The sequence below is a fragment of the Panthera uncia genome (genome assembly GCF_023721935.1).
Source record: "Panthera uncia isolate 11264 chromosome B3 unlocalized genomic scaffold, Puncia_PCG_1.0 HiC_scaffold_1, whole genome shotgun sequence".
Lineage (NCBI taxonomy): Eukaryota > Metazoa > Chordata > Mammalia > Carnivora > Felidae > Panthera > Panthera uncia.
Window position 1 is genome coordinate 73,533,553 of NW_026057582.1, and position 25,332 is coordinate 73,558,884.

Genomic DNA, 25,332 nt, shown 5'->3' on the forward strand with positions numbered 1-25,332 from the left:
TTTTTTTTTTTTTTTTTAATTTTTTTTCAAAAAATTTTTTTAATGTTTATTTTTGATAGAGACACAGAGCATGGGTAGGGGAGGGGCAGAGAGAGATGGAAACACAGAATCAGAAGCAGGCTCCAGGCTCCGAGCTGTCAGCACAGAGCCTGACATGGGGCTCGAACTCACGAACCATGAGATCATGCCGTGAGCTGCAGTCAGACATTTAATCAACTCAGCCACCCAGGTGCCCCTTTTTTTTTAATTTTTAAAAAGTTTATTTTTTTAATTTAAATTCAAGTTAACGTACGGCGTAATAACAATTTCAGGAATAGAATTTAGAGATTTATCACTTACGTGTAACACCCAGTGCTCATCCCAACAGGTGCCCTCCTTAACACCTATTTAGCCCATTCCCCACCCAGCTCTCCTCCAGCAAACCTCAGTTTATTCTCTGTATTTAAGAGTCTCTTATGGTTTGTCTCCCTCAAGGCCAGAGTCTTTGTAATAGTAATTCACCCATTCAGTAGTCCTATTTTTCAAAATGTATGATAACTTGAATTATTACGCCATTTATCAACTCAAATTACTTCACTGAGATCTGGCATCCCATAGTCCTCCTGCGTCATTGATTCTCAAACAGTGTAACTAAGAGTGACTAGGTGAGTTGTTTATTTAAAAATGAAGAATTCTAAGCCCTACCACTCCTGCAGCTTCATTTCTTAGTTCACACTTTGAGAAACTCTGCTTTAGGGAACTTAATAGGTGAAAAAATGTTGATGGAAACGTAGTGGTCGTAGGGGCTCCTGGGTGACTCAGTCGGTTAAACGTCTGACTTTGGCTCGGGTCACGATCTCACAGTTTGTGAGTTCAAGCCCTGCGTCGGGCTCTGTGCTGACAGCTCAGAGCCTGGAGTCTGCTTTGGATTCCGTGTCTCCCTCTCTCACTGCCCCTCCCCTGCTTGCTCTTGTGCACTCTCTTTCTCTCTCTCTCTCTCTCTCTCAAAGATAAAGACATTAAAGAAAAATTTTTTTTTAACTTGTGGTCATTTTTGTTTTTGGGGGTTTTTCTCCACCTAAGATACTATAATGTTTCCTTTCTGTCTTGTCATTAGGTGTGAAGATATGTGACGTGTATAATGCTGTCATGGATGTGGTTAAAAAGCAGAAGCCAGAGTTGCTGAACAAAATAACCAAAAATCTAGGGTGAGATGTGATGAAGTTCATTGTCACTCTGAGACAGTTTTCATGACTGGCCGTGGTCAGGCAAAATATTCTTAGATCAATTCACCCAACATTTATGGACTCTTAAACTTACGGTCCAAACACATAGTGTTATCAGAGAATGTGGGAAAGATTTCATTTCTACTTCCTGGGAAGAGGTAGAGATTTTTGCAGACCAATGTAGTAGATGCCAATAGACCTTCTAGGCTTAATACTAGTGTTAGGAGTCGTTACTTAGTGTATGTCCTCTTTTAGAACACTTCAGCTCACATTTGCAAATGAAATACTCTTGAGATATCCTACAATTAAATTTTTTTTTTCAATTTTTATTTAATCCAGTATTTCTCCAATGTATTTGACCATTCTTCACCTAGAAATACTCAACATCTTATAGAACCAAAGACATTTTGGAAGACAAAGGCTCTGGGCAGTTTCCTTAGATGGAAACTAGTCTGGGATATATAGTTTCTTTCTGGAATTTTCTGATGGACAAGAGGAAATACATTGGCTGTACCAAGTCTTGGCCCAGGTGACTTAATCCTAGTTACCAACAGTCCACAAAAAATCACCTTGCTTGGGGCACCTGAGTGGCTTAGTCAAGCCGATCCTCGATTTCGGCTCAGGTCGTGATCCCAGGGTCGTGGGATCAAGTTCCACATCTGGCTCTGTGCTGAGTGTAGAACCATGTTTTAAGATTCTCTTCTCCCTCTTTCTCTTTCTCCCACCCTCCCCCCTCTTTGCCCCTCCACTTGTGCTCGCTTTCTAACTCCCTAAATATAAAAAAAAGTTTTTAATTTTTATTAATTGCTGTGCTTAATCCACTTACTATGGTCTTGGTAATATTCCCCTTAACAGTCTACTAAGTTGTTTATAGGAAAACTGGTAGAATATTGAAATTTAAATATGGTGTATAAGCTAAAATAAAGAAGGCTTGATATAATAAATGTTACACGAGGTACTTAATTAGGAAATCTGTTTCAACATATTATTAGCCCAAAGACTGTCCTCGAATCCTCTTCCTTAACTGACTGAGCAGCAGGGCCAATCACTCAACATACTTATCTGCCTTATCCTGAAAATTGAAATAGAATATATTGTACTTGACCCATGTTAGAGATCTTTTAGCCTATTGCTGAAATTTCTCTTCATTTCCTTTTTAGGTTTGGAATGGGAATTGAATTCCGTGAAGGCTCTTTAGTAATTAATAGTAAAAATCAGTACAAACTAAAGAAAGGTGAGTTTTACAGGCGTGCAGTAGGAAAATACTTTTTTGAATAATTTCCTTTAGCTTCATCTTCCCCATTTTCTGTGTAAAATCTACACTTCTCTATTCTCTCACGGTTATAGACTGATTCCTGTTTGCTGTTTTAGGGATGGTTTTCAGCATCAATTTGGGATTCTCAGACCTTACTAACAAGGAAGGGAAGAAACCAGAAGAGAAAACCTATGCTCTGTTCATTGGTGACACAGTGCTTGTGGATGAGGTGTGTATTCTTCTTTGACCTTTGATTGTTCATGAACTAACATTGAAAATACATTTTATATTCTTTGGAGTTTTTTTCTTAAAGGTGTTTGTTAGGGGCACCTGGGTCAGTTAAGCGTCCGATGCTTGATTTCGGCTCAGGTCCTGATCTCACAGTTCGTGGGATTGTGCCTCTCAGTGGTCTCTGTGCTGATAGCCCAGAGGCTGCTTGGGGTTGTCTCTGTCTTTGCCCCTCCCCCACACGCTTGGGCGTGCACTCTCTCAAACTTTTTTTTTTTTTTTTAAGTGTTAAATGCTAGCTGAAGGGAGAGGTCCATGTGACAGTGACCCAATACAGCTAGGAATAGAGATTGTCATCCAAATACAGAGAATAATTTATTAAAAAATTTTTTTAATGTTTATTTTTGACAGAGACAGAGCATGAGTGGGGGAGGGGCAGAGAGAGAGGAAGACACAGAATTGCAAAGCAGGCTCCAGGCTCTGAGCTGTCAGCACAGAGCCTGACGCAGGGCACAAACTCATAGACCGCAAGATCATGACCTGAGCCCAAAGTCAGACACTTAATCGACTGAGCCACCCAGGCACCCTCCTTTTTTTTTGTTGTTGTTTTTTACATTTATTTACTTTTGAGAGACAGAGTGTGAGCAGGGGTGGGGCAGAGAGAGAGGGAGACACAGAATCAGAAGCAGGCTCCAGGCTCCGAGCTGTCAGCAGAGAGCCTGACGTGGGGCTCAAACCCACGAACTGTGAGATCATGACCTGAGCCGAAGTCAGACGCTTAACCGACTGAGCCACCCAGGTGCCCCACAAATACAGAGAATAATTTAAACCACACAGTTCAACTTGTGACTTGAACCTGGATCATGATAATATTGGGAACTGATTCTTTTTAAAAATTTTTTTAACAGCTTTATTGAGTTACAGTTTACATGCCATGCAGTTCACCTGCTGAAAGTGTTTAATTTAGTGATTTTTAGTATATTCCCAGCAATCAGCACCACAGTCTAATTTTAGAACATTTTTATCACCTCAGAAAGAAACCGTGTACCCTAGCAGTCACTCCTCATTTTCCCCCCAAACTCCCCAAACCTAGTCAATGACTAAACCACTGGTTCTGGGCAGTTGTGGTCTTTTATAATTCTTTTTTTCACTTAGCAGAACTGATCCTTAATGTTCATAATAGCAAATACTTCTGAGTTCTTATTATGTTAGCACTTTTATGCATTAATTCACTGAATTATGATACCCTGTGAAGTAGATACTTTATCCTCAGATAAACTGGGGCACAGAAGTAGAAGTAAGTTGCCACATATCACCACTAGAAAGTGATTGAGGCAAAGGGCGCCTGGGTGGCTCAGTGAGCATCTCTTATTTCGGCTCAAGTCATGATCTCCCAGTTTGTGGGATCGAGCCCCATGTCGGGCTTTGCACTGACAGTACGGAGTCTGCTTGGGATTCTCTCTCCCCCTTTCTCTCTGCCCTTTCCCCACTCGGGTGCGCTTGCACTCTCTTTCTCAAATAAAACTTTTTTTAAAAAAACAAAACAAGGGAAGGAAAAAAAAAAAAAAGAGGCTAGAGTGGGAGAGAGCCAAAGCATAAGAGACTCTTAAAAACTGAGAACAAACTGAGGGTTGATGGGGGATGGGAGGGAGGGGAGGGTGGGTGATGGGTATTGAGGAGGGCACCTGTTGGGATGACCACTGGGGGTGTTGTATGGAAACCAATTTGACAATAAACTTCATATATTGAACATAAAAAAAAAAGAAGAAAATAAACATTAAAAAAACAAAACAAGAAAGTGATTGAGGGACGTTTCACATCAAGCCTGTATTCGTAATCATTATCCCAGAGATTTTAGTATCCACAAGTTTCGAAGCATTGGCCAACTGTATACTAGGCTAGAAAGTGAAAGTGCTTTATTTAAATGCTCTTGTAAATGTCTCTGACTTCTTCCTTTTATTCCAGGATGGCCCAGCTACTGTCCTCACTTCCGTGAAGAAAAAAGTGAAGAATGTGGGGATTTTTCTAAAGGTAGGAAGAAGAAAAGCAAGTGGTGTAGGAAGTTTGGTACTGTGGAAAGGCTAAAGTAATAACTGGCTAAAAAGGTTAAAACTGGAATTGCTGATTCTCATTTTTCCCCCATAGAATGAGGATGAAGAGGAGGAAGAGGAGGAGAAAGATGAGGCCGAGGACCTGTTGGGAAGAGGTTCTCGGGCAGCACTGCTTACTGAAAGAACACGAGTGAGTTTGTTGTTTTAATCCACATTGATCTCTCTCTCTGTCCTCTGGCTCCCATCTGGGGCACGTCTGTAAGACTGGCAGTTCTGCTGACTTGGGTGTGTCCTCTAGAACGAGATGACCGCAGAAGAGAAGCGGAGAGCGCATCAAAAGGAATTGGCAGCTCAACTCAACGAGGAAGCAAAGAGGCGACTGACTGAACAGAAAGGAGAGCAACAGATTCAAAAGTAAGAGTTTGTGTTGGGCAACGAGGTTGTCTTAGGTTTGTATTTGATTTGTAGAAATTCCTCAAAAAATGTTTTTATCCCCACTCCAGAGCTCGCAAATCTAACGTGTCCTATAAAAACCCATCTTTGATGCCTAAGGAACCACATATTCGGGAAATGAAGATCTATATCGACAAGAAGTACGAGACCGTGATAATGCCTGTGTTCGGTATCGCAACACCTTTTCACATTGCCACAATCAAGGTATGAGCATTGAGTCAGGATCTATCCAGACTGGTTCTGAAACTATGAGTTGTGCTTTCCATAGATTATTTTTCCGATTCCTCTACCCTCTGCTCATTCTCCACCCTTCTCACTTTGCTGACTCCCCCTCTCCTTGTCTCCTGCTGTTGTTCTCCTTCTTTTCCATTTTGCACTTGGTTAGAAAGTTCAGTGATCTCCTAGTCTAGAAATATAATTTGCATTAAGCATTTGTCTTATTTTGTTTTAGTTTTTTTTATAGGGAGAGAGCATGAGTTGGGGGAGGGTTGGAGAGAGAATGAATCCATAGCAGGCTCCATGCTGAGCGTGGAGCCTGACTTGGGGCTCAATCCCACCACCCTGGAATCATGACCTGAGGCAAAATCAAGAGTCGGACGCTCAACTGACTGAGCCACCCAAGCACCCCCACCCCGCCCCCCGCATTAAACATTTTTTAGCATGTTTTTGGACATGTGGTTCAGGGTACTCTGAGAAGCCAGTGATTCATTTGGAAGCACACATCTTGTCATACAAAAATAATAAGCTAGGTGAAGGTAAAAAAAAATTAGACTTCGGTGAAGGTTTATAGGCTAGGTTTAGCAGTCAGCTTGTAACTCCTAATTTAATTTTAATGTCTCTAAGTACTAACCTTTACTTTGGAAAGAAACTTGTTTATTTTGTTAATGCTTTCCTTTTCTTTGAGCAGAATATAAGCATGTCTGTGGAAGGAGATTATACTTACTTGCGAATCAACTTCTATTGCCCAGGCAGTGCTCTTGGCAGGAATGAGGGCAACATCTTTCCTAACCCAGAAGCCACTTTTGTCAAGGAAATGTGAGTCCCCGGGAAAACAACCATCCCCCATCCCTGCTGGTTGGAGTGGTCTCTCAGGAACATCTCATTGTGCTTTGTACGGTTTTGATGATGGAAACCAGTTTAGAATCCTCATGAATATATGTTAAACTGATTACACATGTTTTGCAGTAGAATCATAAATAAGGAAATGTGTGCCTCATTGGAGTCTGTTCCTTCATGGTGTGGAATGGGATAATTGGCTATGCCAGATTTGAAAAATAAGTGTGATTTCCCACCCAGTGGATTAGCCATTTATAACATGCTCTATTTAAGAGAAAAGAAAGAGGGATGTTTTTCAGCTTTCCAGACACTGTCTTACCATTTACTGGTATCTTTATCTTCTGAAATACATTTAAGTCCATTAAAAATACAGTGAAGAGTGCAGGTTACCTGACCTGATAAAGATACTTCTGTAAGTTCTGGCTTCTCCTTTTTCACAGCACATACCGAGCTTCAAATATGAAGGCACCTGGAGAACAGACTGTACCAGCCTTGAACCTCCAGAATGCTTTCCGAATTATAAAAGAAGTACAGAAGCGTTATAAGACCCGGGAAGCAGAAGAGAAGGAGAAGGAGGTGAGCCTGGACACCAACAGAGCACCATTGTGCAAAAGGATACGTGTGGGTTTGGAGGGGACACACAGTTACATGAGGATTCACAGTAATTCTCGTTCTACTTAGGGCATTGTGAAACAAGACTCCCTAGTGATCAATCTAAACCGGAGCAATCCCAAACTGAAAGATCTATACATTCGCCCAAACATTGCCCAGAAGAGGATGCAGGGTTCCCTGGAGGCCCACGTCAATGGTATGAACTCTCGTGTGTCTGGGCTTTGTCTCTGGGGCACATTTGTAGGAATGACAGATGGATAATCTGTATGTGAAGGAGCTGCTGGAAAGAATCTATATATATTGCTGTACGTGCACAAGGAAGGGAAAGAAGCTCTGTGTGGTTTGCGGCATTTTCTGTGACTCGGTTCCAATCAGCCAGAAAAGACGCAATGTCTTCTGGCCTCACCTCATGCTGCTTGATGGTTAGCTGCTTCCTTTGTTTTCCCCCAGGTTTCCGCTTCACATCTGTTCGAGGAGACAAAGTGGATATTCTGTATAATAACATCAAGCATGCTTTGTTTCAGCCATGTGATGGAGAAATGATTATTGTGTTGCACTTTCACCTCAAGGTACGCTTTTTGATTTACAAGCTGTCAGATCTTGGGCAAGATCTTTCTGTTACTCTTTTTCTTTTAAAATAGTGACGAATAGGGACACCTGGGTGGCTCAGTTGATTAAGCGTCCAACTCTTGATTTCGGATCAGATCATGATCTCACGGTTAGCCTGCTTGGGATGCGGTCTCTCCCTGTCTGTCCCTCTCCCTGTCGTGCACGCGCACACACTCTCTCTTAAAATATATAAACTTTAAATTAATAAATAAATGATGAATGATATCACCTATCACAAAAGGTAAAGGGGGTTGAATAAGATAATGTTTATAAAGTCCACAGTGTCTAAAATCTAGAAGGTGCTAATAAGCGTGTATGTTCCTTTGGTGTGCTGTATAATAACCACCAAAACCTAAGGTTTTCTCTAGATTCCTGTCTCTGAAATAGAAAAATGTTTCTTTAGACAGTTTATTTTCGGCAAAATCTCCCAAGTTCATTCTAATAAATAGGAATACTTTAAAAAATGTATACGCTCTCACATTCCCAAATGTCATGACGACACCAGGGACAGTTTGACTATTTTTACATAGATGCTGTGGTTTCCAGGGTAGATACTATTTATACTTCACGTTGTTTTGTTGTGATCTTGCCTCTTTGTTGTGTAGCCTGAGTTTTCTGACTGCTTTCTCGTTTTTTCCACTCCGTGCCCCCAGAATGCCATCATGTTCGGGAAGAAGCGGCACACGGATGTGCAATTCTACACAGAAGTGGGAGAGATCACCACGGACTTGGGGAAACATCAGCATATGCATGACCGAGATGACCTCTATGCTGAGCAGGTCTGTGAGATTGAGGATTTTATTTGCAGGGTATTGAGGTAGCTTGTGGTTCAGATCTGAGTTCGGTAGTTATATTTTGTAAATAACCCCCTCATCTTTCTGCAGAACAACTCAAGTATGTGCGGGGATGGTATAGTGCAGTGGCTTGTGGGGCAGACTTGAGTTGCAGACTCAGCTCTGCAGTTAATGGTGTAGTGGGCTGGGTTAAACTCTTCGTACTGGCGTCACAGGAATGAGAATTAAGGACCACAAAAGTACTTCAGGCTTTTTGAATGGATGTACGAGTGAAGTGATAACTGTAGCTAATTAGTTTTTTTTTCCTTCTACAGATGGAACGAGAAATGAGGCATAAACTGAAAACAGCCTTTAAAAATTTCATTGAGAAAGTAGAGGCTCTGACTAAGGAGGAACTGGAATTCGAAGTGCCTTTTAGGGACTTGGGGTAACATATCTCTTCTTTTTGACCTGAAGTGTCATCTGCCTATTAGAAAAATTGGTCATTTTTCCTTTATAATAATTTAACATCACAGATCGTGTCCTTTTTCCTTTGATTGAAAAACCTTTGAGACATCCATTCCCTCTTGAACATTTTTAGGCTGGGGTGAGTGGCTCAGACTGAGAGGCTTCCCCTGTAAATGACTCCAGTGAGTATGCTGGAGCTGGGTTTGGAATGGGGAAAGGCAAGAAGTGTATTGTGGCAGCACGTTTCTCTTGAGTGGGCCCAGTCCCTGTGAGCCTTTCTCTTACTCTCTTTCAGATTTAATGGAGCTCCTTACAGGAGTACCTGCCTCCTTCAGCCCACTAGTAGTGCGCTTGTAAACGCTACAGAGTGGGTGAGTGTTTCTTCCCTTTTAGTAAGAAAATTGTTAGAGAAAAGAAAGGGTAGGTGTTTTGAAAACTAGGTCTTTACTATTCCTAAAGATTTTCTTAGACACGACTTACTGAACAAATGATTCTTTAAGTAGTTTTTTAGTTTCTTCAGTTTCTTTAAATTTATTCTCCTTGAGGAAAGATTTTGATCTTGCAAATCCTTATACTGAGACTTGTCAGTACATTGCATTGCTTTTAGTCTTCCCGAAAAGCAGTAGTGATTTTTAGGCCCTGAAAGTATTTGAAAATGCTCGTGCTTTAGGGGACTTATGTGATAGTGATCTCATTTCTCCCTGACAGCCACCTTTTGTGGTGACCTTGGATGAAGTGGAGCTGATTCACTTTGAGCGGGTTCAGTTTCACCTGAAGAACTTTGATATGGTGATAGTCTACAAGGACTACAGCAAGAAAGTGACGATGATCAACGCCATTCCGGTAGCCTCCCTAGACCCCATCAAGGAATGGCTGAAGTAAGTCAGTCTGCCAGCACTCTCCCATTTACCCTTTGATCCCTCGATTACAGAATACAAGCATGGTATGTTGTATATAAAATCTGCTGGTGGACTTAAGGGAGAAACTGCCGTTGGGGAGTTATAGCCCAGGACTTAGAAATTTGGCATCTGTTAGATAGAGTTATTAACTTCTTCCTGAAGTTCCAACAGTAGTTGATGAATATTTACACATACAAAATCAAAAAAAAGTCATCTTTGACTCTCCTTGATAGGTGTATAAAAATCTGAATACATGTATAATCAGTTAGTTATAAAAAGGGGATATCTCTTACTAGTTCTTTTACTTTTACTGAAAGATAATTTTTTCAATTTATTTTTTAAGTTTATTTATTTATTTATTTGAGAGAGACAGAGACAGTGCAAATAGGGGAAGGGTAGAGAGAGAATCCCCAGTAAGCTCTGCACTGCCAGCATAGAGCCTGACGCAGGGCTCAAACTCATGAAACTGAGACCTGAGCCGAAACCAAGAGTCGGATGCTTAACCAGCTGAGCCACTCAGATGCCCCATAAGATAAAACTTCTTGAATTTTAGCCTTTTACGTCCATGTATACACACTTCAGCTATAAAAGAATTTCTCACAGGAGTACCAAAACTCCAGTAAATAGGGAGATGTTATACTCTAGGTAAAGGGTGAAGCTTGGGTAGTGGTGAGTATAATTTGCTCTGCGCTCCACACACCCCTGCCTATTACCAGTGAAGGAGAAGTGCTGAGATGTGACTCTCTTCTTAAGAGGTGGGTTGAGAGACCTTAGAAATAGTGAGAAAGATACAAATTTATGGTTTTCCTGAGGATTTTCTTAAGACATAGGCAGGTAGGTGATAACAATATCCCAAATATGTGTTGTAAAGGTGACTTTTTTTTATTCTTTTCAAATTTTTATTTAATTTCTAGTTAATTAACATACAGTGCAGTATTGGTGTCAGAATTCAGTGATTCATCACTTACATTCAGCACCCAGTGCTCATCCCATCAAGTGCCCTCCTTAGAACCCATCACCCATCTAGCCCATCCCTCACTCACCTCCCTCCATCAACCCTCTGTTTGTTCTCTAAGAGTCTTTTATGGATTGTTTCCCTCCTCCATACATTCATCTGTTTTGTTTCTTAAACACTACATGAGTGAAATTACATGGTATTTGTCTTTCTCTGACTTACTTTGCTTAACATAGTACACTCTATCTCTATCCATGTCGTTGCAAAATGGCAAGATTTCATCCTTTTTGATGGCTGAGTGATATTCCATTGTGTGTGTGTGTGTGTGTGTGTGTGTGTGTGTGTGTACACACATATGCATCTTGATTCATCAGTCAGTGGACATTTGGGCTCTCTCCATAGTTTGGCTGTTGTTGATAATGCTGCTGTAAACGTCTGGGTGCATGTACGCATTTGAATCTTATTCTTGTAGCCTTTGAGTAAATGCGTAATAGTGTAATTGTTGGATTGTAGGGTACTTCTATTTTTAACTTTCTGAGGAACCTCCATTGTGTTCTCCAGACTGGCTGCACCAGTTTGCATCCCCACCAACAGTGTAAGAGGGTTCTCCTTTCTCTGCATCCTCACCAACATCTGTTGTTAAGTTTCGCCAGACAGATGTGAGGTGGTACCTCATCATGATTTTGATTTGTATTTCCTTGATGAGTGATGTTGAGCATCTTTTCATGTGTCTTTTGGCCATCTGGATGTCATCTTTGGAAAAGTGTCTATGTCTTCTGCCCATTTCTTAATGTATTTTTTTAAAAATCAGTTTTATTAAGGCAAAACTTACGTGTAATAAAATTCACCAATTTAAGTATATGGTCTGATGAGTTCTAATAAATGTGTACAGTCGCGAATCTACCATCATAATCAGGATGTAGAACACTTCTTCACTCCTAAAAGTTCTTCATACACTTTTATGTAAGTCGGTCCCCTCCCTGTAATCCTGTCCCTGGTTTCTATCACTATGTGGTTTGTGTCTTCTAGAATTTCATGTAAATGGAATCATAAGTATCTTGGTACATAAGTATCTTGCATCTTTCACTTAGCATAATGCTTTTGAAATTTATCCAAGTTGTTGAGTGCATCAGTAGTGTATTCTTTTCTATTACTGAGGAGTGTTCCAATGCACGGATATCCCGTACTTCATTTACCTTAATAGAAATGTTAATTGTTTCCACTTGGGGGTTCTTAGGAATAGCTGCTATAAACCTTACATACAGGTCTTTGTGTAAACGTAAGTTTTCATTTCTTCAGTAGATGACCTAAGTGTGGCACTGCTGGGTTGCATGGTTTGTGGTAAAGTCTCTACGTTTAACCTTGTAAGAAACTATCAAATGATTTTCTGGAAAAACTGCAGTACCTGAGAATTGTAATTGCTGTGCATCTTAACACTTGGCTTTGTTGGTCTTTTAATTTTTTTACTTTTTTGAGCGTGCATACATGAGGAAGGGGCAGAGGGCTTAAGAAAGAGAGAATCGTAAGCAGGCTCCACACCCAGCTCAGTGCCCGATGCGGGGCTTGATCTCACAATTGTGGGATCTTGACCTGAGCCGAAATCAAGAGTTGGTTTCTCAACTGACTGAACCATCCAGGCTCCCCTTGTCTCTTTTTAATGTTGGCCATTATAGTAGCTGTGGAGTGCTGTCTCATTGTGACTTCAGTTTGCATTTCCATGATGACTGATGATGTTGAGCTTATGTGTCATTCTGTATCCTAGAGGAAGTCTCTTCATATTTTTGTCCATGTTAAAAAGCAGATTGTTTGTCTGAGTTGTCAGAATTCTTTAGACTGGTTATAAATCCTTCATCAAATATAGGTTTTGTGTATGTTTTCTTGCAGTAGATTCTATGCCTTTACATTTCTCAAGTATCTTAAAGACTAGAAGTGTAAAATTCTCATGAAGTCTGTCTGACCTATTTTTTTCTTTTGTAATTTGCGCTTTTTAGATCTTGTTTAATAAATTGACTAACCCGAAATCATAAAAGTTTTCTGATTTCTTCTAGAGTTTTATAGATTTAGTTCTTACATTTAGGTCTGTGATCCATTTTGAGTTAATTTTTTACTGTAGCATAAGGGTCAAGATTCGTATTTTGCCCAAATATAGCCAATTACTCTAGTATCATTTGTGAAGAGATTACCCCATAGTTAACTGAATTATCCTGGCATCTTGTTTAAAAAAAAAAAGCCATCAACCATTTGGAGAGGGTGTAGTTTTGGATGCGATTCTGTTGCATTGGCCTATGTGTGTCCTTATATCGCTGAAACAATTATTGTAGCTTTATAGAAAGTAAGTCTTAAAATCATGTAGTGTAAGTCTTCTGATTTTGTTCCTTTTCAGAATTGGCTATTCTACATAAAGGTTAGAATCTTCTTGTGTCTGTCAGCAAACTGGTCTTTTTAATCTAAGTTATCAACTTTCACATTTATACAATTTATAATGGTGTCCCCTTTTATTCCTGATAGTGATAATTTGTTTCCTCTTTTTGTTGGTCAGTCTGCCTAGTGGTTTAATTCTATTGATTTTTTTTTCATCATTATGAAATGTCCTTCCTTATACCTGATAATAGTCCTTGTTTCAAAAATCAGCTTGGTACGATACTCTTACGGACTTCGAGCTTTATTTTGGTTAGTGCTTACATGACATGTCTTTTTTTCTGTTCTTAACTTACTTTATGTTTAAAGGGCCTTACCTGAAGACAATATATATTTGGGTCTCACTTTTTTAAATCTGTTTTGAGAATTTTTACTTTTAATTGGATTGGTGAAAACAGACCGTTTGCATTTAATGCTAACTATCAATATGTTTGGGTTTAAATCTACCATCTTGCTGTTTGTTTTCCTCTATGTTCTCTGTTGCTTTTCTCCTTTTTATGCCTTATTTTGGATTTATTTTTATTTTTGAGAGAGAGAGCTCAAGGAGGGGGGAAGGGGCAGAGAAAGAGGGAGACACACAATCTGAAACAGGCTCCACGCTCCTCGCTTGTCAGCATAGAGCCCCACATGGGGCTCAGACTCAGGAACCGTGAAATCATGACCTGAGCCAAAGTCAGATGCTAAACCGACTGAGGCACCCTTGGATTAATTGTATGATTGTGTATTAAGTTTATGATGGGTTGGTTGGTTTGTTTGGTAATCTCTACACCCAGTATGGGGCTCCACCTCAGGACCCTGAGATCATCAAGAGTCACATGCCCTTCCAACTCAGCCAGCCAGGCGCCCCCAGGCAGTTACCTCTTAATTTACAAAATGAGAACAAAAGTCTTGGATATTTGCTCACATATGTACATTCCTGGTGCTCTTCATTCCATGGTGTGGTTCCAACCTTCTAACTCCTTTAATTTTCCTTTGCCTCATAAACCTCCTCCTTTAGCATTTGAGATGCAGGCTTTCTGGTGACAAATTCTCCCAGCTTTTTGCTTAAGTCTTTATTTCCCTTTCACTTCAGAAAGATGTTTTTCCTGACTGTAGATAGAATTGTCTTTTTTTAATACTTCCGTGATGTTGCTCCATTGTTTTCTGGCTTACTGGGTGTCTGCTGTCATCTTCGTACCTCTGAACAGGCTGACGTTTTTGTTTTGTATTTCTGTCATCGGTTTCTAGCATTTTATTATCTGCTTTATTGTGGGTTGTTTTGTTTTTTTAATGATTATTCTGCTTGGTGTGCATTGGGCTTCTTAGATCATCACATCCCCAAATGTTCTGGCCGTTATTCTTCAAATATTTTTGCTCTTTCCTCAATCCCCATCCCCCCCCCCCGACCCCCGCTTTTTTTTTTTTTTTTTTTCTGAGACTAATTACACAAATTTCATATCTTCACTTTTCAGCATCTTCAAGTTCCTGTCTTCCTTCTTGAACATTTGGAGCATGTTTATAATAGCTTTTTTTTAACGTCATTATCTGATACTTCCATCTACCATCTTTGTATTTTCTGGGTCTATTTCTATTGTCTGATTTTTTTCTTCTGCCCTTTTGCATGTCTGGTAATTTGTGATTGGCTGCCAAACATTGTGACTACACATTTTGGGGTGCTAGGTTTTATTTTTACTTTCAAATGTATTTATTTATTTTGAGAGAGCGTGCACAAGCAGGGGAGGGGCAGAAGAGAGTCCCAAGCAGGTTTTGTGCTGTCAGTGCAGAGCCTGATGCAGGGCTCAAACCCACAAACCATGAGATCATGACCTGAGCCAAAACCAAGAGTCAGACACTCAGCCGACTGAGCCATCCAGGTACCCCAATTTTTTTTTTATTTTAATTATTCATTTTGAGAGAGAGTGAGTGAATCCCAAACAGGCTCCACACACAGTGCAGAGCCCAGCATGAGGCTCCACCTCATGACCAGGAGATCATGACCTGAGCAAAATCAAGAATCAGACACTTAACCACCAACTGAGCCACCCAGGCACGCTGGGTGCTAGGCTTTACAATTTTTTTCTAGACTTCATTTGATGATATAGTTAAGTGAGTTGGATACCACTTCATCTTTCAGAACTTGTTCTCAAATGTCATTAGTGCTGGTTCAGAACAGCTTTTAGTCTAGGACTAATCTGCCCACCGCTGAGGCAGTACTCTTCTAAGCACTCTGATTCCCTGTGTGTTTTAAGGTCTTTCTGTTAAAGCTGGTAGGACCAGGAACTATTTCCAGTTTGGTATGAGATCTGGGAATTGTGTGGCCAACTGCTTTCCAGTGCTTCTTTGCTGAGCTCCGGTTAATTTCCTCTCATGTATGTGCAGATTAGTTCTTGGCCACAGACTGAAAGGGATCCCTCTGCACATCTCCAGAGCTTTTTCTGTCATTCTCTTCTCCAGTACTCTCAGCTTCAAAAATTCTAGCTGTATCAGCATCCCCAAATACTTCTCTTTCTCTCAGGTTCTGATTGGGTTCCCCTCCCTACATAGCAGCCTGGGAACTGCCTCCAGGCAGAAAACTAGGGCAGTTATAAAACAAAACCCTGTGTGTTTCCTCCTTTTGGGGACTATAGTCCTATGCTTCTTTTTTTTTTTTTTTTGAAAGGTTTATTTATTTTTAAGAGACAGAAACAGATCACAAATGGGGGAGGTACAGAGAGAGGAGGAGACACAGAATCTCAAGTAGGCCCCAGGCTCTGAGCCGTCAGCACAGAGCCCAATTCGGGGCTTGAACTCACAAAGCGCAAGATCATGATCTGAGCCAAAGTCGGATGCTTAACCAACTGAGCTACCCACGTGCCCCAGTCCTATGTTTCTTTTTATCCAGTGTTTGAAAGCTGTTTTATATTTTGTTTGGTTTTCTAGTAATTTAAATTGGAAAGGTAAATCTAGTTCTTGTTATTCCGTCCATCATGGCCCGATGTGCAAGTTACAGTGTATATGATGAGGCCTATAATGGATTTGTGGCAGTGGTTCTCAGGTTTTGTGAAGCTTTCTTCTAGTGATACTCACTATTGTCATTTCTTTTTGGGGTTTTTTGGTTGTGGTTTTTTGTTTTTTTCATTTCTCTCTTCCTTCCCACCCACTTGAATTGATTGAGCTTTCCTCAACAGAAGTGGACAAAAAGGAAGTCATTTGAGGGGTGCCTCGGTGGCTCAGTCAGTTAAGCATCTAACTTTGGCTCAGGTCACGATCTCACCCTTCATTAGTTCAGTGTCTGTGTCGGGCTCTTCACTGACAGCTCAGAGCCTGGAGCCTGCTTCAGATTCTGTGTCTCTCTCACTGCCTCTCCCCTGCTCTTTCTCAAACATTTAAAAAAAGAAAGTTACTTGCACATTTTCTTAGCACTTTAGGTACTAAACAAGAAACTCCTACCTTCGAGTATACCTTGCATCAAATGAACAATACATAAGAAAGCAGTGGAAGATTGAGGAGGGAAAGCTAGGGCCAGCTGCCTTTTCTTAACTGCAGTCATATGTGCGATCAGAGCTGAAAAGTAAGCGCAGAAGTGGTTATAAGTTGAGACTACTTGCAAATAAGGGTAGAATCAGGGGAAAGCATAGGTGAGGAGGAGAGGCCAAAAGGAGGAACAAGGAAATTGGTGCTTAAAAAAGAAAATGGAAAACTGGGAGAGGCTGACCTTTGTGGAGGGACAAAGCTTGCTTCCATCGGAATGCTGCTCTGTCGTGAGGGCTGGTCTCTGGGAGTCCACATATCAGCCATTTGGGTCTATTCTGGTGGCCTAGTACAGAGAATGTCTGCTCTTCAGAGATACTAATGAGCAAGAGGACACAGTGCATTCTCGGAAAATACGGAGGATTGACTTTGACTCATGTCCTGTCTCTTAGTTCCTGTGACCTAAAGTACACAGAAGGAGTACAGTCCCTCAACTGGACTAAAATCATGAAGACCATTGTTGATGACCCTGAGGGCTTCTTCGAACAAGGTGGCTGGTCTTTCCTAGAACCTGAGGGTGAGGTGCGTGAGTGTGGGGTTTCTTTTCCGGTACATAGTGTTGCCCATTACCATCAGGCTGCTAGGAAATGCTACAGAAGTAGTACGTACAGGACCAGATCAAATGGGAGCTTAGTATTACTGTGCTGTTCTCCTAGTTAGTTTTACAGGTAGCTGATAAATTAATTGGAGACTGGTAGCCACTGAGATTTCTTTGAAATTGCAAAATTGTTCTTTTAAGGAGACTCTTAGTATTGGGAAAAAATTCTTCAGGGCATTTTGAGTTCTTGGTTTTTTTGACTGAAGTATAATTAACATACAGTGTAATAATAGTTTCAGGTGTAAGTTTAGGGCATTTTGCAAAAATTGTTTTTCTAAAAAATGATTCTCTCACCTCTGCATAATGCATTATTTCCGTGAGTATCTCTGGTTAATTTTCCTGGGTGAGGAAGGATGAAGTGAATTTTTAAGAAATACAAACTAGATATTTAGTAATCGCACCTTACTAGTAATTATAAATTAGTCCTATTTATCTTTTGGTCACTCAGGTTTTTTGGGTTTTTTTTCATGTAATATGGAAATAATGCTGGGGTGCTAGGTGGGTTGAATTAGGTTAATAAAGTGAAGGTCAAAAAAAGAACCAAGTAAATAGTATTATGCTCTCCAACTGTAACTCACCAGGGGAGTGATGCTGAGGAAGGGGATTCAGAGTCTGAAATCGAAGATGAGACTTTCAATCCTTCAGAAGACGACTATGAAGAGGAGGAGGAGGATAGTGATGAAGATTATTCATCAGAAGCTGAAGAATCAGGTTAGTCTCTATAGGGAAAATGTTTCATGGCTTTCTAATCTATCATTTCTGGACCCCATAAAGGAGGGAAGAATTCTGTCATTCCATTCCTGTCTAATGACTAATGCTTAATTTTATTCCAGACTATTCCAAGGAATCATTAGGCAGTGAAGAAGAGAGTGGAAAGGATTGGGATGAACTGGAGGAAGAAGCCCGAAAAGGTAAACTTTGTTATTTTTGAAGCACAAATTTCTAATGGATTTTAGTATTTTGAGATTTTTTTTGGCCTAAGAAGAGTACCAAAAGAACACTGTGAAACTGATGGGGAGCTATAGCTCCAAGTTCATCAGCCAGACAAGCAAATGAGTTCTGGAATGTGTCCATACCCTCCAAGTGACGTGACTCTGTCATTCTTCATCTGCTCACAGCCGCAGTGGGCCTGTAGCTATGATAGCCACATAGTCTTGGAAGAATTAGGCTATTCAGTTTCCAAGTCTAAGTCCTATAATAGTCAAACTTTCTGGGCCTCTTCCAGGTTAGGAAGGTTTTTGTAATAGTGGTTTAGTTACTCTGAAACCAAATGCTAGATAGCAGTTAAAGGTGAAAGGGGAACACTATCTACTGGACCCCAAGCATCGGATCCGTACTTTGCATAGGCTACCTTATTTAATCCTAGAACAATTTTCTGTAGTGTAAATAACATAAACCAAGGCTCAGGAAAGTTAAGTACTTGCCTGAGATCACACAACTAATACGTGACTGAGATTAAAACATACTTGACTCCAGAGGACATTCCCTGTGTTACTTCATGCTATTAAGTACTGTTAGGTACCAAAGTTACCCTGTAGCTAACTAGTAATGCCTCTTTTCTCCTGTTCAGCGGACCGTGAAAGTCGTTACGAGGAAGAAGAAGAACAGAGTCGAAGTATGAGCCGGAAGAGGAAGGCATCTGTGCACAGCTCAGGCCGTGGCTCTAACCGTGGTTCCAGACACAGCTCTGCACCCCCCAAGAAAAAGAGGAAGTAACTTCTGAACTCTGGTCCTCAGCTCCATTCTTTATCCAGCCAACCCCTACAAATTTTACATGACATAGAAACTGTATTTTTCCTTTTTTTTTTTTTTTTCCTTTTGAAGTTTTGCCATTTGTGTTTATGGGTTTAGGGGGCCATTTGTGTGGACCAATCTACTCGGGGAATTCCAGGCCCACCAGGACACGTGCCAGTGGCCCCATCCAGATGGCAAGGGAGGAGGTGTTCTTGAAGAAGGGCAGAGGCTTCCGCTGTTGATAAATACCGTTTCATTCCTCTCTCTTCCTGTCACCTTCCGCCAGGACATCGATGGCTTCTGACATCTTACTCTTTGATGTCTCAAAGCTATGTTTCCAAGACATTGGTACGAGGTGACCCCTAACTACCTGTACCATGGTTCTTGACCAGCAGATTCAGTCCTCCATCCTGCCCCACTGCCATGACCTTCCTCACATCTCTTTTAAGTTCCATCTTTGCAGTGCTCAAGAAAAGGTTCTTGGAATTTGCTGATAGTTGTGATAAACCATACAACTTGAGCTAGTGAGGGCAGATCGGGCCGGTACCTCCACCTGAGTTTTCCTGCCTGTTTGCCTCGTGCCGATAGAGGTGTTTCTGCTGCCTTGGAAGACAAGAAGCAGGGACACCCCCTGGCTCGGTTTCATCCTCCTTACAAATTCACACAGGGTACAATGGTAGAAGCAAAGTCACCACTGGTCCTTTTCTGATGTGTCTGAGGAAGAATGGTCGTGCCTCACAACACTGCTTCTAGTGAAATCTAGGAGGAGGCTCAGAGGAATCAACATTTAGATCTGGAAGGGGCAGGTCATGCCTTGGGCCTAGAATACCCTGATGAGAAAAGAGAAGAGGAAGGGAGGCCACGTCTACAACACAGCCTCTCGTCACTGCTGCTCCTTATTTTTACTTGTCTTGCATTGTCCTGTATTTATCACAGTTTCTGTCGAACAGCTTTTTAAGTATTCGGGGAGTTTATCTTGCCACCCTCCCCCTCCCGGTTCTCTGTACCCACCTGTCCCTCCTGTGTTCTGTGACCTTAAGAGAAGAGGGGGGGAGGGGTCTCGGATTTTGTTTGTTTTTTTTCTCCTTAGCAGTAGGACTTGATATTTTCAATTTTGGAAGAACTAAAAGATAAATAAACTGTGGGTTTTTTTGTTGTTGTTTTGTTTTTGTAAAGTCACCTTTTGTGACCGTCCTTTCGCAGTTCCTGAGGGCAGGTCCTCTTCTCACCCGTGAGAGCGCTAAGACCTTGGAGAATAATGCGTTTATCCAGTGAGGGTCACAAAAAGTAACTTGGTTCTAAGCTTTCGTCATTAGGTGGAAAGACCAGACATCACAGTAAACCAAATTCACGGCATAGCAAGTTACTTTATAAGAGACTTTTTACTGCGGTTCCCTCAGAGAGTTTAGAACGGAATAGTACTTGCTCCATCACGAAAGTGTAACTTCTGTCATCTCCTTGTAAATGGCGTCGAGGGCGGCGGCAGCTTGAAGGGACACCTTCAGCCTTCCTATCCGGGTGGCCTGATCTTCAGGGCTGACAACTGTCGGGAAAAGAAAAGGAAGCCTGTCAGGCGGCAGCATCATTCAGTTAAAAAGCACTTACATACCTGCAGTGTGCCGTGGCAGGCGGCGGCGGCACTGAAGTTCCTCCTTGGGGCTCGACCTAGTGGAAGGGAAGGAGGGTGAGGCCCTCCCAGCACAGTACAGGGTGGGGGTGAGGGGGGCTGCGATGAAAACTCAAGGTGCTTTGTGGACGCACGGAAGCGGCACCCACCCTGGCCGGCGTGGAGGAAGTAGAAGAGGTGGTCTGGAGACGATCCCTGAACTGAATCTAGAAAGTAAGCTCTTCCGAGCACGGGCCAAGACACGAGAACACAAGGAGTTCGGAAAGGTGCGAGAAGTGGTAGGAGCGAAGCCGCGTAGATAAGCAGGGGCCCAACCATAAAGGCCTGTCTTGTGAGGAACGTGATTTTAACTGAAGTGTCCTAGACGTAGTGATTTTTGAGTTCTAGTTCTCACCGTTATTTGGAGACTATAACTGGGAGCATGAGTGTATCAGGGAGGGTAGTTATGAGGCTGCTGTAGCAATACAGGAGAGAAATGAAGGGGTCTGAAGTATAACAGGGTGGAGAGAGAAGGGCAGATTCAGAACGTTTAAGAGCTAAAAATAGGGGCTCCTGGGTGGCTCAGTGAAGTGTCCAACTCTTGATTTCAGCTCAGGTCATGATCTCATGGTTTGTGGATTCAAGCCCTGTGTTGGGCTCTGTGCTGATGGTGTGGAGCCTGCTTGGGATTGTCTCTGCCTCTCCCCCACTCATGCTCTCTTGTGTGTGCTCACTCTCAAAACAATTTAATTGTTTTTAATGTTTGTTTATTCTTTGAGAGAGAGAGCACAAGCCAGGGAGGGCCAGAGAGAGAGGGAGACACAGAATCCCAAGCAGGCTCCAGGCTCTGAGCTGTCAGTGCAGAACCCAGGGTGGGGCTCGAACTCACGAGCCACGAGATCATGACCTGAGCTGAAGTCAAACACTTAACTGACTGAGCCACCTGGGCACCCCTATCTCAAACTAAATTAAAAAAATAAAAATAAAAAATAAAATTTTGTGATGAAATCCTGGGAGAGAGGAGTAGGTCCAAATCCAGGATGACCATTCTAACTTGGATAACTGGATGGTAGGTAAGAAGGAATGCAAGGTACAAAGTTGTATTCAAGGCAAATTTTGGGTACTAAGAACAGAGAAGTAGTGACTTGGTCTACTAGATTTTAAATAAAATCTAGACTGATAACCTAGATTTGAGATCATTTTTAGATTATTAAAACCCCAGGAGTGAATGCAAACCCCCAGGGGGAGGGTGTGTGGAGAAAAGGCCACAAATTGAACCAGGAGAATCCCAACATTCAAACCCAGGAAGAAGCTGTAAAGAAACAGAAGGATCCCCCACAGGATGATACAGAAAGTTGAAACGGCCTAAAACAAGGGAGAATGGAGTTTAAAAAGGAGAATGAGCAATAATAATAGAAATTTAGAAAGGTCAAGCAGGATGAATAAGGAAACCAACTGGATTTGACAATCGGAAAATTGGTAAGAACAGAGTCAATTAAGTGGATGAAAACTTGACCTTAATTGAACAGTGCAGGAGGTGCCAAAACAGCACTGCACTGACTTACCACTCAGGACAATTTGCACGGAGCCGAGTTTTAACGTGCTCAGAGGGAAGGGAGCTGCAGGGCTGGACAGCAATGTTTTGTTATTAAAATCAGACCAATAGGATTAAAGCCTGAGTGGAAGGGAAGCCATAACAAGGAAATTACTGTAAATTTTTCTGTCAAAATAATCGAGACACATTCATTGGCTTTAGAAATTCTGAGGTCACGACCAGGGGGATTTTCCTTACATGCAAAGGGCAGAGAAGTCAGGAAGAGCGCTGCATGTCAGGGAATGGGGACGGGAATAGAACTCAGAGGTCCAAGTTGGAAAACCGCTAAAGACCCCACTCGCCATGTGCCCAGCGAGCTTCTGCTGTCCCGAACATTCTTCTCCCTCGACCCTTCCTTCTCCCTCGACCCTCAGAGAATTCCCTCCATCCTCGTGACATCCCTATGAGGACGCGACTGCTATTCTCATCTTATAGTTGAGGACACAGGCATAGACAGGTCACACCGCTTGCTCGGTACCTCAGTTGGAAAGGTACTAGAGGAATATAATGAAGAATCCTGTCTACCAGCTAGTTTGAACTTTGTAACCCCTGGTCTGAAGAGTATTCCTCAATTTTTTTATTATAATTAATAAAAATTTTAGATCATGATTCAATACATAACGTACATAAGAAAGTGTCACAAAATACTTAATCTATATGCCATGCACTCTGATATTTTCTACAGTCTCCCCGCTCCCAATTCTGGTCATGACTTACTCATTTAATATCACCACCCATTACTTGATTATGACTGGAAATTTGAAAACCACTGGTGTAGTGTGTGATTTTAATTGCCCACTACAGCCTAACAGATACGGTAAATGCGTGAAATCCCCAGGTATGTACAGTAAGAGAGCAGTGGGGACTGGATGGAGTAGGGCCCACGTAAAGGCATTCAAATGAAAATATTTTTAAAACTGTGCCAGTCTTAACAGCAAACAATGTTGAAAATGGATTTAAGAAGAATGTGGTGTACAGAGAAGTTCTGTACAAACTTTTTGTACAGAAACGCTATAGCAGATGGAAATGGGGTGGAAGAAACCAGTGGCAGAGAGACCAGTTTAGAAAACTATTACGGGGACGCCTGGATGGTTCAGTCAGTTAAGTGTCCGGCTTTGGCTCAGGTCATGATCTCACGGTTTGAGTTCGAGCCCTACATCGGACATTCTGCTATCAGCAAGGAGCCCACTTCTCCTCTGTCTCCCTCTGTCTGGGCTCCCCGCCCCCCCAGCTTGTGCTCGTGCTCTCTCTCTCTCTCTCTCTCTCAAAACTACATAAACTTAAAAAAAAGAAAACTATTACAGTAGTGGGGATGCAGTCAAGACATTTCCAAAGCCATATGGTCAAGACTTGGTAAGAAATACCATGAGGCATGAGGTAGCAGGAGAGTTGGTGTCTGCTGAAGAGACAGTGTGCAAGGTCACACATTAAAAGCGGAGGGTATCAGCTGTCTTTACAAACCTCACATGCTTAAGAGAAATCAGGCATTCTGATCTTTAAATTTGATGGAAATTGTACTTGTGTTTTCAAAATTCCCTCATTTCAAACACTGGGGATTCCTAATAGATTGTATTCTAATTGTCATGAGGTACATGGGCTAAAATACACAAGTGACTACTTTCATTTCTGGAAAAAGTAGAGCCATAGGGATTTGGATCCAGTTTGTATCATCCACTTCATAACGGTAATTACATACCGAAGGTAAATCAGGAAAAGTATTCATGATTAGGCTGATTTCCTTAGCAATAATTGAAGCTGAGAAGCATGACAAGGTATTACTCACTGTCTAGCTCTTGCTCTACAAGGTCTCTTCCCGACTCCATGATCTGCCACAGTTCCAGAAACGCATATCCCACTTCTTGACATTCTTTCTTCTCCTCGTCCATAGGATCGCTTACCACTGTAAACTTTAAACTAAAGGAGAAAAAAATTCCATTTAACTCAGTACTACCGATACCCTAAGGCTTAAAATACATATATAAAGATAACCGTAATCATAAATTATACAATGTTTTCCCTCAATCATTTTTCCCTTGCCTCCATTTTACAAGACTGTAATGGCAGAAGAGTAAGGAGTTGGTGTATTTTAAAGCAACAACAGGCCTGGAGAAGACAGAACTAAGACTCAAGATAATCTATATCAAGTTGACTCCAAACTGTTGGGATAGAATGCCTTTCAAGATAGTTTACAACTCTGATGAAAGATCTGATACGGGCAGTGGAGGTGTTTGCGCAAAAACCAACATTATAGGAGAAGAAGAGTTTTTAGGTTTTTAAATAAAAGTTGGGTATCAAGCCCAAATAAAGGAAAACAGAAAGAATACAGAATTACAAAACAATACATCTTGTGAAAGTGAAAGCATATTCCTTAAGAATTGCAAATCTGGGAACAGGACTCCAGAGGGCACACAGCCCTGCCTCGCAAGCAGTGAGTGGTCAACAGCAATCATTATTACCTTGACTTGGCCTAGTGAGGAAGGATGCTGAATTCTAGAAACTAGTACCTATTCAATTATTTGAGATAAAATTCATGCATAAATTCGCTGTTTTAACCACTTTGAAGTGTACAATTCAGTGTGTTCTCATAAATTCATGTTGTTGCCCAACTGTCACCACTAATTCCAAGCCGTGCTCATCCCCACAAGAAGAAATCCGAGAGGCACCAAGCAGCTGCATCCCGTTCTCCCCTCAGCTCCAGGAAACCACAAATCCACTTTCCATCTCTCTGGGTTTGCCTATTCTGGACATTCTGTATCCCTATTAATTTTTTAAAAGCAAATACTGATGGCTAATAGTGCTAAGGGGCAAGACTAAGGCTAAAAATTCAAGCTCTTAAAATCACAGCTAAGCATGATTGAGCTAACAAAAAGAAATTCCAAAAATGACACATTCTTTTTATTTTTTTCTGAAGCTCTACTCCCAATGTGGGGCATGAACTCATGACCCCGAGATCAAGAGTTGTGAGATGCATGCCAGGCACCACCAAAATGATACATTCTTAGCCCTTTAAGCAACATTCATATGTGAGGATGTTTCTGGATCCTTACTGATATTCTGTACCCTTACTGATATACAGAAGAGATAATGCTGACTCCGGACCCCAATTTTCCCAGGAAAGGGATGTTAACCAGCATTACTACATACAGGCCACAATACCAAGTGCTTTAGATAAACTATGTTATTTCAATTGTATCCTCAAAGGAGCCTTCAAGTTAAATAAAATTCGACCATCAGAGAGCTAGTAAGCGCAAGAGTCAGGATTCAAAACCAAGTCTGTCTGGTTACAAAGCCAATGTTCTGTCCACTGCATGACACTGGCAAAAAGAAAG

General features: G+C 41.5%; 2 protein-coding genes across 2 annotated transcripts in view; one reads left to right on the top strand and one right to left on the bottom strand.

Moving 5' to 3' along the window:
• SUPT16H (SPT16 homolog, facilitates chromatin remodeling subunit) overlaps positions 1–19,959 on the top strand; it is a 39,645-nt gene extending 19,686 nt beyond the window's left edge. The window contains exons 8-26 of the mRNA XM_049613149.1: positions 1,097–1,187; positions 2,366–2,439; positions 2,577–2,689; positions 4,654–4,719; positions 4,834–4,929; positions 5,038–5,153; positions 5,243–5,396; positions 6,100–6,227; positions 6,689–6,824; positions 6,930–7,056; positions 7,311–7,429; positions 8,123–8,248; positions 8,578–8,690; positions 9,006–9,081; positions 9,419–9,588; positions 16,864–16,993; positions 17,651–17,780; positions 17,903–17,980; positions 18,640–19,959. Of these exons, the coding sequence (XP_049469106.1) occupies positions 1,097–1,187; positions 2,366–2,439; positions 2,577–2,689; positions 4,654–4,719; positions 4,834–4,929; positions 5,038–5,153; positions 5,243–5,396; positions 6,100–6,227; positions 6,689–6,824; positions 6,930–7,056; positions 7,311–7,429; positions 8,123–8,248; positions 8,578–8,690; positions 9,006–9,081; positions 9,419–9,588; positions 16,864–16,993; positions 17,651–17,780; positions 17,903–17,980; positions 18,640–18,785 (2,189 nt within the window). The 3' untranslated portion in view covers positions 18,786–19,959. The remainder of the gene's footprint in view (positions 1–1,096; positions 1,188–2,365; positions 2,440–2,576; positions 2,690–4,653; positions 4,720–4,833; positions 4,930–5,037; positions 5,154–5,242; positions 5,397–6,099; positions 6,228–6,688; positions 6,825–6,929; positions 7,057–7,310; positions 7,430–8,122; positions 8,249–8,577; positions 8,691–9,005; positions 9,082–9,418; positions 9,589–16,863; positions 16,994–17,650; positions 17,781–17,902; positions 17,981–18,639) is intronic.
• A 191-nt stretch (positions 19,960–20,150) lies between these two features.
• RPGRIP1 (RPGR interacting protein 1) overlaps positions 20,151–25,332 on the bottom strand; it is a 47,511-nt gene continuing 42,329 nt past the window's right edge. The window contains 2 exon segments of the mRNA XM_049613161.1: positions 20,151–20,346; positions 23,787–23,917. Of these exon segments, the coding sequence (XP_049469118.1) occupies positions 20,234–20,346; positions 23,787–23,917 (244 nt within the window). The 3' untranslated portion in view covers positions 20,151–20,233.